Raw genomic sequence first — 14,093 nt, 5'->3', positions numbered from 1 at the left:
AAAACACTGGGCTGCAGAATTGAGCACTGATGATGTGATCACAATGTTCTATGTTCTCAAAGAAACTTAAATCATAATCCAGAAATTGAAAAAAATACTTGCTAAAAATCACAGCTAATTACTGTCTTTTTCTGTCAGAGAAGGGTCTGTCCAGCTCTGCTAGAAATGTCAAAAGGACTATTTAGGTGCATCTTCTCTAGAAAATGAAATATATACGGTTGAGTAGATTTTCAAATTATGAGGTTTTCGGTGTTCCAAAGTCAGGATTGCGGTTGGGCTTGAGGGGTGTTGAAGTTCAGGAGTTATTTACTCCCGAGAAATGAGAAATTCCTGCATTCCAAACCCAGCACTGGTAGCTAGATTTTGTGGTCTCTAAATAACCTGCTGCTTTAGCACTTACTGAAAAGAGGCTTTTTTTGTTGTTTTTTTCTTTTCCTGTAAAATCAGTTAATCCTTGCATTTCATTTAGTTCATTAGATATCTTTGCAGAGAGATTTAGGGACTCATTTTTCCTTTAAATTTAATGAAGTCTCCTGGTGAGGTTGATGCTTGGAATTATCATTGTAGAACAGAAACATAGCATCCCTACATCAGTGTTTTATGTGTTCTGATATCTGCAATTTATTTTTAATTATTTGATAATTAATAAAGAACCTCTAAATTTATTTTGTCAATAAAAATGATGTAATAATATTGACTGTTTTTATAATGCTGTCTGGTGTTAAACTGTTGCAGTGAAAGAGAAAAAAATCTCATGTTTTCAGCATTTAATAAAAACTATTTGACCGATATAGCAAAAATTCATTTCCCAGCAAACAGTTAATCTTACTTGGACAAAAGATATCCTTGCAATGCAAAATGTGCACTTTTCTTCCAGTTAAATCATTTAGAAAGCAGAATTATGTCTTGCTATCAAGTTGTAAATTGAAACGTCAGTGTTTTGTTTTGTCCCTGAAACTCTTCTTTGAGCTGACTCCTTCTGACAAGATATTAACAGTGCTCAGAAAGCTGAAAATATTTTATTCTATGAAAGAAGTATATACCAAATAGCAGGGTGTATTTTTGATGGCTTTGCTCTCGAGGTGTAATTCAATTTTTTTCTCATCCATTTCACACATTCCCTATGAATTTTAGCAGCAATCCATTCTTTAGGGGGAAAAAAAAAAACAAACCAGAATACAAATACAGTTTTCTGTTGGTGCTTTGAAGTAACAGTAAATGTAGATTAGGAATCCAAATATGTTTTACTCTCTACATGATAAATAAAATTGTGTGTATGTTAAACTCCCGCTCGGGGTTTCCCATCTAACCAGAGTCCTTTGTGTGCAGCTCTGGCATGAGCCGGTGCATGGTCCTGCAGGGGCCTCTGCTCGCCACGGCTGCGCTCCAGCTGACAGCACCAAATGGGATACGTGGTCCCGGCCAGCTTTGTGTATCAGAGTGCTTTTTTCCTTCTGCTGTCTTCCCCTTGAAATACTGTAAAACTGCTTGAGTTTCTTTTCATATATGTGATTTGGGTTGTTTCTCTCCTCCCTGTTTACAGACTAAACTTGCCAATGGCACTTCCAGTATGATTGTGCCCAAGCAAAGAAAGTTGTCTGCAAGCTATGAGAAGGAGAAGGAACTCTGCGTGAAGTATTTTGAACAGTGGTCCGAGTCTGACCAGGTGGAGTTTGTGGAACACCTCATCTCCCAGATGTGTCACTACCAGCATGGACATATAAACTCATACCTCAAACCCATGTTACAGCGGGACTTCATCACTGCACTGCCAGGTATTTCTGCAGGCACAGGGAACTTGCTCTTTGTCTTTCAAAAAACTATTCCACTCTGGCCTACCCTGCTGGAGAGGTCTCCACTAGGGTCAGTTTGCAAAATAAATGATAACTTTTGAATGAAAGGCTCTATACCAGTATGAAATTTAGCAATATTTTAATTTGTATTCCTACTGTCTCTCAAGGCACAGTCCACCACGGTTTGGCTAGGAGCAAGGGATAGCTCATCTACATATTGTAACAATAGTTATCACAAGCCACAGGGCAGGTACTTGTACTCATAATGCCCATAACGATGCATGAATAACGAAAATTTTTAAAATTAAAACTACTACTCTTCCTGGTTGCTCAACTAAGGTTTTCCCCGTACATATTTAGATTTTTTTTCTCTCTCTTTCCTTGTAAAATAATTTCCTGAATCCATTGCTTTGATTATGAGTTTATTGCTAATAGAAAATGGAGGACATAAGATCAAAAGATGGGAATGTTCTATTTTTTACATCTCTGTAGTGCTTTCCATTGAAAATATTATCCCAGCTGTTCTCAGATGTGGCATTGGGCATATCTCACAGGATGCACACATAAAGCAGGATACGTGCAGTTTTATATTGGCCCCATTTTACAGATGGGAAAACTGAGGTGATGGGAGATCAAACATATACAGCGATAGAGTTTCAGAACCAGACAGAAATTCATGGATCTTTGGCTGGTTTTTTTCAAACTATTAGATCATACCTCTCTAGATGATAAATAGATAGATAGGTAATAGATTAGCATTCCCATGCTATAGGTCCTCAGCAGAATGGACCTGAGCAAGAAGTGCTTATAAGTGTTGTCTCTAAATAGCTAACTGAAGAGAGGAGTTTCTTGCCAAGAGCTTCTTCTGTGAATACCTTTGAAGAAGTGCTGAACTGTTGGCAATTTGTTCAATCCAGTCATTGATTATTCTTCAGAAGGCAGTTCTCAACGTAAAATTTAAATTTTAGGGTTAAAAGATGGAAAAAACTGTGTTTAACTGAGAATTGTACAAAGCATAAAGGCACTGCAAGAGTTTTTGCCATCAAGTTAAATAGGTAGACTCATTGGATTTTAAGCTCATTGTGCCCAGTAATCAAATGGCTGTTGTAGCATTAAAAAAAAAATCTTAGTTATGCTAAGTACCTGCTTTATGTTAGTTTTTAGTAGTCCAGTGGCAATAATCTCATGTACTTAGAGCAGCATTATAACTTGTGGAGCTGTTCTTTTTCAGAAAAATAGAAAGTGTTTTGAAAGTGCATTGGTTTCCCCACTTTTAAAGCGGAAGTATACATATAATCACATACACAATTTTTCCAGGACCTTCTCCATGAAACTCTGTAAAAGCAAGCCAACACATCTCATTGCACTTGCTAATTTCTACCTACAGGCTTTTTTCTGAAAATTTTGGGCAAATGTTATAAATATTTTCAGAGACATTCAAAATTTACTGTCCATATGTACCATATTTATTAGTGGTCTATTCACAGCTACCCAGAAAGCAGCTAATTTTACTATATCAGAATGTAGAATAAATAGAAATCAGGCAGCTAATTTGTGATTATTTTAATAGTTGCGGGAAGTGTGTGTGTAAATAATGTTTGTGCATCAATTTCCATATTTGCAAATGCAGATGTCCTAGTGAATATAGCTGTAAGAGAGAAAATTAATGGCTAGGAATTACACTGGCACAGATCCTGCAGTCTGTGCGGGATGTCCTGAGTATAGGCAGGTTTCTAATGAAGAGAATGGGAAGGGGCAGAGGTAAGAAACTGCCTAGGAAGGAGTGATGAACCTAAAATTCTACATTAAGTCATATAATAAAAAACATATATACTCTATAAGTATATTTTAGCTTTCTGAAATTCCCAAGTGTTCAGTATTGTGGTTTCATTTTTACTCCTTCATTCTTTCTCCTGCTCTCCCACTTGAGTGAATAAAACAATAAAGCTGCTTCAAAATCATGAGGCATCTTATCTCTGTCCTCCTAGCACTGTCCCAAAGAATGACCAGAATTAATGGCAGTTTTAGATTATGAGCATGTTTTACTAATATAAAGTTGGCTAAGATTATTTTCCCAGTGCTTCGAACAGAATTAAGGTTGTTTGAAAAATACGGCTTAGCTGTGTACTTAACAAAGTTTGTTCAGTTTCTGAAAAATAAGACCTCTGCTTAGCATTTTCAAGCTGTTTAACATTTTTTATGAGGAAAGTCATTTTGATAAGGATTTCATGTGTGAAATAACTGGAACATTCTTGATGGTGTGGAGGCCTGAAGGGCTAATCATGTTTCACATTCATTTAGCAAAAACTTCTTTGAGCAGAGTTTTGTCTTTTTAAGGAAGCAGTGCTTTGTTAGATATATGTCTCAGTGAGTTGTGCTGTTCCTAAGAAACAAAATAATAAAATTGAGTTTGCAGCCAGGCCAAAATAGCTCTACTCATCCACTTATCATAAATGTGAGGAGGAGAGGCCAAAACATTAGTGTTCCTTCTCTGTGAAGGGTCTAATATCAATGGCAAAGGATGACTAACAGACATGGAAATAGTTACAGCACCTCATTGCAGCAAGATCTAAAGTGCAACTACTAATGAACCAGGAAGGGCACATGAGTGAAGATTACTGTGCCCAGTTTGTACAGTGTAGCCCTGCTTCCTAAAGCCACCAGTTGTTCTCCACATAGAATAAATTTCTGCTGTGACACCAGTATGGATGCTGACTTAAAGCCACCAGTATGGATGCTACACAGGCATGCATTTGTAAACGTTCTGGTGGGTCTGTGGGCCCACTGGAAGCAACACAGACTGTGAAATAAGCCATTTCCACCCAATGGAGAGAGCTCAGAGCTGCAGGTGTCAGGCTGCAGAAGCAAGGCAACATGATTTCCACGTCTACCCTCCCAAACTGTGGAATTTTTGCAAGTTCAAGTTCAGTAAAATGTTGTATCTCTCTTTCCACAGTTTGCTGTAGAGTCAGTCTAAATTTACAAATACTCTTTTTTTTTCCAGAATTTTAAATATTGGTTGTCCGTATCTTTCCATATTGAATACATAATAAAGGCTGCTGAAGCTTTTATTTTGCAGGTTGACATCTAATTTTGCATCTGTAAAGATAAGAAATGTCAGGCCTCTTTCTGCACTCCCTGGTTGTGCATGATATCATTCATATGCTTTTTCTACGTACAGATTGAAGCATAAAATGATGGACAGAATGTCACACTCAAAGTGTATTCTAAATTTGGATCCTTTGAAAACAGCAGGAGGAGGCATGCTGAATTTTCTCATTTTCGTGCACTGGGAGATAATTTTGAGATCTTTTGGTTAAGGAAAACAAAGGTTTGGCCGTTTGTGTGTCATGAACTCTAATCAGAATCAGCTGGTCACATCCAATTTGGGTTTGCAGAAATACAGACATGTGACTATTAAAATGCACTGACCGCCTTTTCTTTCACTGTCACAAGCAGGGCCTGGTCTTTGAGGCTGTTCTTTCAAAAGCAAGAAAACATGTATTTAACTTTGTCTCAAATGTGAATCAGAGGGAAAATGCATGTAATACCAATCTGCCATGCTTCCTTTTTGGTTGGACTGGATATTTTGCCTGAGGGACAATGTGGCCTAAACTACAACTTTCACAAAGACTCTGAAAATTGACCTGTGAAGTGAGATAATCTCTTGGTGGCATGTCTCACTCGTGAATTAAACAACCTCCAAGAGAAGCTGTGTTTATGCAACTTCTCATTTAAAAGGCATCTTATTTTCCTGAAGTCTTGCTGGTGATTAAATTTGAGTTGGTAAGGGCACATTTTTACTAATTACATCCATCCAGTTAAGAAATACAGCATAACCTTTCCTGGCCCCAGCTACATTGAGCTGCTTGGTGCTAACCAGGCAATTGCTTTACATTTCACTCCAGCCATGTTGAAGTAGAGCCAGTCTTGGTAGTCACACTGGAAAATATTTGCAAATTATATTATTTTGGTGCGTATTTTTCCTTCACCCTCTAAAATAAATGAAACTAGCAAACCTGCTTCTCTTTCTCCTTACACAGCCTCTTGTTCCCTCTTGACATCCCTGTGCATCTGCATATCCTTCCCTCCCCCATGTCTAAAGGTACCACTACCCTTCAGGGCACACATTGGGAATATATATTTTTTTCTTCATTACGTTTAAAAGCTACTGCTTTAGCAAAAACAGCTTTTGAGCCGTTGCAACATGAGAACAGCTGTAGCAGTGAGATGAGAAATGGTCCTAATATAGAGAGATTTTGGGGGCTGCGTTGCTGAGTTGGAAATGCCATCCATAGAATATCCCCCTAGTGCTAAAACCCATCGAAATAGATTGGAATGACTTCTTGGATTCTTTATTATTTTTAATGACTTGTTGTGCTATATCCAAAGGAAGTTGGAGAACGCTGCTCACTCCTGAACTTAGCCTCAAATGCTCTTCTGTGCATTTGGTCCAGCTCTGCATGCAGAAGAGGAGATGGAAGGAGAACGTATCTTTGTACTAGCAAGGGGAATTCTTTTAAACTCCATGTCTGCCCAGCAAATAATCTGTTGTTGTTGTTGTTGTTGTTGTTGTTGTTGTTGTTCTCCCCCAGCTCGGGGATTGGATCACATTGCTGAGAACATTCTGTCATACCTGGATGCCAAATCGTTGTGTGCTGCTGAGCTGGTGTGCAAGGAGTGGTACCGGGTGACGTCGGACGGCATGCTGTGGAAGAAGCTCATCGAGAGAATGGTCAGGACAGACTCCCTGTGGAGAGGGTTGTCAGAGAGGAGAGGATGGTGAGGAAACTGCATTTTCACCTCTTTTGGCCCCATTCAGGAGAGTAGGTGCTGTGCGTTTCAAACCATCTTTGAAGACAGTTATTTAGCACACTGAAACATCATGTTGGTTCCAAACCTGACAGTTCCCTGAATCAAAAATCAGGGGTTAGGGAGTTAGGGCATTATTTGGCTATGCAGGCAATGTGGGGGATTTTTCCCTCACCTTCCTCATCTGATCATGCTCTTATCGCACTGTGAGAAGGGAGATATACAGGCTGAGATTTTTACACCCAGCTGTCATTCAGTTCAAATTAAGAAGCTGTGTATGCCTCAGGGGAACCCTAAAGTGGTCAGCAATTCAGAGCAGAAGAGCTTTTTTAGGGGTGGCAGTGGGGCAGCATGTGCTATGAATTAGTTGACTCCTGATAGGTCTGTTTGTTTTCCTCAGCAGATTTTCACTATTAGATATCTGTTTAATTTTCAAACTGGAAGCTGAGGGTATGTACCACGGAGAATAGGGGACTTAAGAAATGCAGATAGATTAGTTAATAATCATCTGGAATAGCCTTACTACAGTGTAGGTCTCACTCAAGTTTGAAGCTGCTCTGCTAACATTTCATTAGAACTTTCTCTCTCAGGGGTATGTCCTTTAATACATAATTTTCTTTTCCAAGGGTGTCCCTAGGATGTTGGCAGAAAGGAAACTGGGTATGAATATTTCATAAACAAGATAAAAGTGACAGCTCAGGCATTTTGGTTGCTATTAAAAAGAAAAAGATACAGAGTTGCAAACAAAGACTCCTGGTCTATAGTTAATTTTGTTATACTGTTTATCTCAGGAAGTAAAGGCAAGTAAATCAGGATTATGAGACATTCTTTAAAAATAAATACTATTTTGATCTGCTTCCAATAGTGTAATGTTTATAAAGAGTGTAAAATAAACACAAGCATAGCAGTGGTAACTTTTGCATTCCTTTTAGTGCCTTATTCTCTCTAGGACTTCCATTTTTTCTTTGTATTGTTGAGGTCACAGTAAGTCCTAAGAGGACCTTGAGAGGTCATTTAGTCCCTCCTGTTTCCCATAGGGAGAGCCAGGTTTCTCTTTAGTCATCTCAGATGTTTGTCTTAACTTGTTCTTAAAAACCTTCACTGATGGAGATTCCTAAACCATTGCTTGGAAAAGGAATTACACAGTATTTAATATTGTTGGGTATTTCTCCATTTTGTCTGGAATATTATGAATTTAATCTTGGCCTTCAAAGTGCCTGTAGCTTCTCCCAACTTTATCATTGACCAGGTAAATGCATTCCCTGTTCCATTCTTTGTCATTAATGAAAATGCTCAATAATGACACATCCAGGACAGACTCCATGCAAGATCCTAGTTGCCATCCTGTTTGACAGTGCACCATCGGGAAACTCTGCTTTCTAGCCATCTGTGTGTCTACCCTTGAGCTCTTCCAAGATGATACTTCTCTTGCTCAGTCTTAAGAGTAGCCTGTAAAAAGAAATTAGGTCAATTTGATGTGGTATATTCTGGATTAATTAGCGTTGCCTGCTCTTTGTCACATTGTCATCATCTAGGCACTCATCTGACAGAGTATGTGCTCTAGAACAGCTAAACAGTCAAAGTTATTTGTGTCAGACAATCCACCATTTCCTTGGTGGACCTTATTCCCTTTTTTAAAATACAAGAGCTACATTTGTCTTCTTCTTGTTATGTGGAGCTTTACCTATTCTCTACATCTTGTCATAGATCATAGCTGATAGTTCTCAGGTTGCTCCCTCCACACTCCACACTTTATGCTTGTGTTTATTTTACACTCCATTAGCACCAAGTGCTAATCATACAGACACAACATTTCTAAAAAACAATTGCAAAATTTTGCTTCTCCTCTCAAGGACAGTCTCCCCATTACTGTATCTCTTCTTCAGTTTTACACTGGATTCTGGAGGTTGCTTTGATGCAACAGGAGCAAGTTGTGCTTAAGTCTTTCCTCTGGTTAGCTTTAGAAGATAGAACTGCGTGGTTAAGAGGGGCAGACAAGAAATATCCAATGCAATTGTATCTCTGCCATGTAGAGCTTTATAGCTTGTAATCAATGCTAATGCTGTGCATGGCACAAGGAGATGACAAACTGGACAGTTCAGAAAGATAAATGACTGATGTAATTTGGTTACAGGTCCTCAATTTGCACGTGGGCTGCCTGATTTCAGCATTTGCAGCTCATGGTTTACAACAGAAACCCCCCGTTCTGCAGCATGGCATCCTTCACTGACAGCTTGTCAGGGAGCAGGAAGGGTTACACAGATTTAGAGAAATATAAAACAGAAGCCCAAAATCTGGGCACAGTTGTGTCCATCTGATTGAATTGGCTGGTCATCAAAACCTGCAAACAATAGTTCCTTTTATCCCAGAGCTACAGCAAAACAGCTACTGGGATGCCGTGGAAATTCCAAACAGTCCTTTAGCTGAACAGTAAACAACTGACTCTACATGCAGCAAGGCAGGACTTTGTGTTATATTAGCTAGTAAAGTTAGAAACAATAGACAGGTTTTTAGGCATATAGGCTTGTACACAGATTGTCGTAGACCTGCCCCAAGTGTTCCAGGATGTGTCCTGGATATTCTGTGTACCTCCAAAGCGTTTTTCCTCTCCCTGAGCCAGTAATTTTAATTTTCATGAATGCACTTCCAGACTGGATCACAGTAAATAGACAACCATCTACAGTTGGTGCTTTGTCTGCATCTATGTGTTTGTTCCCATGTAAGTGTTTGCTGGTGGCTGTATTTGAAGAATTAGATGATTGCTCTGTCCAAAGTGGAAAGCACCTTTCTCTCAAGTTGTGCGTAGAGTACTTTATTTAAAATAGTATCAAAAGTTCTTTTTTTGAGCATCTGTCATTTGGTTTGTTCAGTCCTATAGTTTGCTACTGCTTTACAGACTAAAAATTTAGTTCATTGTTGTGATCTCCCTAGTTCAAGTACATCAGGGCAGCTAATGTACAGTCTCTCAAATTAGTTTTGAGGTGTACGGTGTGGAAAGGACAGGAAAGGAGTGTGCAAGGAAGTATTGAACAATTAATTATGCCGTAATGGAGTAAGGGAGGGAGAAGTGGAGAGCTCGCCCAGTGTAAACTCTGTGCCTCTGATGCCAGGATTACACTCAGAGGCATTTGTGCCTCTCTCCATTTTGTGAGGCATGTTGCCAGGCAGAACAGCAGTTAGTACGCCCATGGTGGGATTTACAAGCTTCCACACCGTGTTTGGTGGCTTCCTAACTTCAGGATGAGGAATTAAAGTTTTTTACACAGCAGGTAGTGATTGCCATTTACAGATTTTTTTGGTAGCAAAACTCTAGCTTGGGATATGTGTATTCCAAATCAGTGTTGAAATGAGGGAGGCACCACAGATGAAGTGTTGCTTACCAAAATACATCAGTAGCAGTAAAATGTCCAGGTACCCAAAGTGATACTGTTCCTGCTAATGCAGATAAAAGCGAACCTTGAATGCATAGTGAGTTTGAGTGTTCCTTGGCTTCTTTCGTTTACTTTCTATGCTTTATTTCAGAGGTAACTTCTGATATGTGTATGTGTATTGCAGGCACGAGCCATTCTCAACTCTTACTGAGCTGAATGGGCCCATGTCCATAATAAAGAATGTATTTCCCTTACCTGAGTGACTAGACACAGATGTTTTTGCGGTATTTCAATGTTAAAATGCAACACTGACATGTTGCAGGGCAAACAAAAAAGGAACCAGCCCATCTTATTGAGTAAATTAAGTTTAAATATGAATCTGTGCTTTCCAATAGTTGTTACCCATTTGTAAAATGCCTTTCCCCAAAATGCTGAAACATGATTTGTGTTCAATGGAAGTGTTCTTTGTCTTTCAGGGGGCAATATCTATTTAAAAATAAACCTCCTGATGGAACTGCTCCACCCAACTCCTTCTACAGAGCACTTTATCCCAAAATTATACAGGACATAGAGGTAAGAAACAGCTTCCAGATGTGATGGTGGTTTGCTGTTGTCTTTTTGGTTTTGTTTTTTTCAAATGTCCCTGATTCATTCATGATGCTGAAATTCTGAGAATATTCCATTCTAATGAAATATGTCTTTAAATCTGATGTGTCTTTGTTTATCTGGAGTTTGTAGATCTGGGATAATTATATGAGGTCCCAGGCTTTGCTGCTCCTTTAGACAGAGGATGAGTTGGATTGTTCAGTGAGCTCTTGCAGGTGGAGTCTCTACACCTTGCACATCAGATGTCACAGCAGCACCATAATGTCTTAGTTTTCTCTGTTCCATGGTACTTTGCTCCACCCAGTGCAGATGAGACCTAATAAGCTGTTATGGAAAGATATCAAGAGCTGAGCCAAGGAGAAAGTGCATTACCTAAGACTGCAATCCAAAGAGTCAGGGAAACAGGAAGCAACTGAGCATGGTTGCCTTACTTTTAGTATGAGCAAAATGGCATGTTCTAGTTGTTTCCTAATGGCAAAAGCAGTGCTCAGGCACTGTTGTGACGAGTTTGTACAAGCACTTACAGCTCAGCTGAGACATTCTCTTCAGTTGTTTAGCTGTTGAGTCACAGGGGGTTAAAGGCTGGAGATAGAAAAAAGCGTTTAAGTTCCATTTTCCTCACCATTCCAGATAACATAGAGCAGGTTAGCCACAAGATGTTTTCCAGATATTTATCTGTTTAATTGGTTTTATTACATGTGTTGCTTCTTCTAGAAAGTAGTTATGTCATTGTATGGGCCTGGTTGCAGGAAAAAGAGTGAAGAAAAGTGTCTGCTGTCTTCTCTACCAAACAAAAAAAAGGGGAAATAGTTCTGTGCTTTTTTTTTACATCTCATTTGTCTCCTGTCTCTCCTCAAGACAATAGAGTCAAACTGGCGGTGTGGAAGGCACAGTTTACAGAGGATCCACTGCCGAAGCGAGACAAGCAAAGGGGTTTATTGTTTACAGTATGATGATCAGAAGATAGTGAGTGGCCTACGAGACAATACTATCAAGGTAAGAATGCTCCATAATGGCATACTAGTGGTATGTGGTACCTATGCCATAAATAAGAGTGTCCTAATTTCAGTGACACCTACCCAATCTCTTGTTAGTAATCTAACCTTCCCCTTCCCCCCCCTCACACCTGCACAGCACGTATGCCTTTATTATCTGGCTAGAGAGACCCTGTTTGCAGACAGACAGACTTTGCTAGCAGAGTTTTTGTTGATCAGTAATTACAGGCTATGTAATTACTTGGCCCTGTACCCTGATGAGAAGGGTAAAACTAATATTCATAGTAAAGACAGTAATATCAAAGATATTAATCTGTTGTACCAAAGAGCCTGTAGAAGACTCTGCAGGTGCCACTAAAGGTGTTCTAACAGCACTATCGATGGTGTGTTGTAGTAAAAAACAGATTAGTTAAACCAGTAAGTGCTGAAAGATGAAAACCTTACTGAGCTGCGTGGTTTTGAATGTTTGCTGTCTTAGATCTGGGATAAGAATACATTGGAATGCAAGCGAATTCTCACCGGACACACGGGTTCTGTCCTGTGCCTCCAGTATGATGAACGAGTGATCATTACTGGATCTTCAGACTCAACAGTCAGGTGTGTGCTTGTGATTTGGAGCTTTCTGTTTGCCTTTAAGATTTTAGCTTTGCAAAATGCTGAAATGATCTCTTCTTAAATGTGTACTGTTCAGTCAGTTCCATGAAGTAGTTCAACATATCTGTTGAGCAGTGTGCTGTCCTTGTTTATCAGATGTGCCTGCAAATCGCTGTCAAGGAGAAATGAGAATCTAAGCAAAGACCAGTCAAGGTCAAGCTGACTTAGGAAGGCCATCTGGCATTTCACCAAGGTTTTGCATGTTTTGACACTCCCTGAGAATGTTATAAATTCTCCTTGAGAATAGCTTTTTAAGAGATGAAGTTTTCGAAGCAAGTATGAAGGTTTCATCATCCATTCCCACTTAATTTTAACAAAATATATATGCCTAGATCTCCTGTGACTTTAATTATATTTCAGCATGATGTTTCTTTTTATTCAGTCTTTCTAACCTTGCTTTCCTTCCAGTCTCCAGCAAAAGGCTGGACACCTCAGGGTAGCACTTGTAGTGCATGTCGCGCAGATTTGAAGTCCACTAGTTGTATGACAGAATCCCAGAGAATGTAAGACCTGTCGTGTAAATACAGGCACTTATGAGTTAGTGAATTGCGATATGAACTTGGATGTGAAGGGGTAGGTCTCTCTTCTCCATGTTGTTATATATTCCCTCTTTGTCAGAGTGCAAACAACACCCATGCAGTGAACTTGGAAACCAGAAAGCTGTGTTGGTGGCCTTTTCTGAAGCTATTAGCATGTGTTCCCTATGGCTGCAAGCTCCTCATGGTTATCACTGTGCTTGTGTGTACACTACTACTGTTAATCTAATAATATAATTACTGATGTGCTGCATGCAGTGCTGTGGTGCTGCTAAGTTCTGGGGTCCTGTCATTAGTAGGGATCCAGAATTTCGGCAGCATTGCCAAAAGAGACACCTGGAGATGGTGTAGGACGGTGTGGGAACTGCACCGGGCTAAACAGATCGCAAAAGGAGAGGCTGATTTCTGTAACAAGCGCTATCATCTTCCCTATCAGGCTGGGCAGGCCAAATTGCAGACTGGCTACTTGCCCAGAAATATTTTGTTTCCCTTTGGATGTATAAATGTTAGTGCAGACCCCAGAGGCACATAGGATGCATTACTTTTATCCTTGTGTCTCCTCAGGAAGAGGGGCTTCATCCAATAGACAGTACAGATGGGCTCTTAATGCTTCTGGGATCTCAGGGATGCACTTGTCCAAAGAAGTCAGTGGGTCTCCAGCTCCTGTTCAGTTTGGCAACCCTGTCTGCAAACTGTTCGTATGTTAATGGCTCAGGTCTTTAGTTTTTTCTCCTTTGCATTTTGTAATTGGAATGCAGTTTTCTTTCTCATTTATAGTCCATAAGTTGATGCACTTCAGTCTCTCTAAGTTAGAAAATAAGACATTAGAAGTCTTTCCCACATCTTGCCTTTTCTTACTGCTTGCCTTATTGGCAGAGGAAAGTTTTAACTTCTGCACTGTCTGATGTGCCTTATGATACAGCCATTTTCTGCTCTCCTATAGTGTATTTGGGATACAGGTGTGATAGTGCCAAAAGAAATCTCTTTATGGAGGGTAGAAGTTTGCCAACAGAATAGCCCAAAAGAAACATTTTAAGGGCTTAAAATTGCATTTCAAATCCTAGAAGTTCTGTATGAAGATTTTATCTAACATGCATCTTAAATTATCATTCAGTTGAAACAGTTGGTTCCAATAACATTAAGTTGACATAAATGCTGTATCTTAATTTGGGTATTCAGCACATTCCTGGAATGTTGCTGTGTACCAGATGCACCTTAGGATAAATGGAATTCATGGCGCAACTTGTGGCAATTACTCCTATTTGTTTGAAAAGAATTGTCTCTTCTGCTTCTGTATAAATTATCCCTTGAGCTGGTAATCCTGTG

The 14,093-nt window shown here is 39.5% G+C and overlaps 1 protein-coding gene across 5 annotated transcripts in view; it reads left to right on the top strand.

Annotated features, from left to right (window-relative positions):
- The window catches only part of BTRC (beta-transducin repeat containing E3 ubiquitin protein ligase), a 123,148-nt gene that overhangs the window by 92,298 nt on the left and 16,757 nt on the right, over nucleotides 1-14,093 (top strand). For all 5 annotated transcript variants that reach the window (XM_027647900.1, XM_027647898.1, XM_027647902.1 and 2 more), the window contains 5 exons: nucleotides 1,544-1,775; nucleotides 6,389-6,575; nucleotides 10,453-10,549; nucleotides 11,441-11,578; nucleotides 12,056-12,174. In XM_027647900.1, coding sequence (XP_027503701.1) covers nucleotides 1,544-1,775; nucleotides 6,389-6,575; nucleotides 10,453-10,549; nucleotides 11,441-11,578; nucleotides 12,056-12,174 — 773 coding nt within the window. The remainder of the gene's footprint in view (nucleotides 1-1,543; nucleotides 1,776-6,388; nucleotides 6,576-10,452; nucleotides 10,550-11,440; nucleotides 11,579-12,055; nucleotides 12,175-14,093) is intronic.

The sequence above is a fragment of the Corapipo altera genome, unplaced genomic scaffold (genome assembly GCF_003945725.1).
Source record: "Corapipo altera isolate COAL_440 unplaced genomic scaffold, ASM394572v1 56, whole genome shotgun sequence".
Classification (NCBI taxonomy): domain Eukaryota; kingdom Metazoa; phylum Chordata; class Aves; order Passeriformes; family Pipridae; genus Corapipo; species Corapipo altera.
Note: the sequence above shows the minus strand (reverse complement) of the source record. Positions and strands in the feature narration are given on the sequence as shown.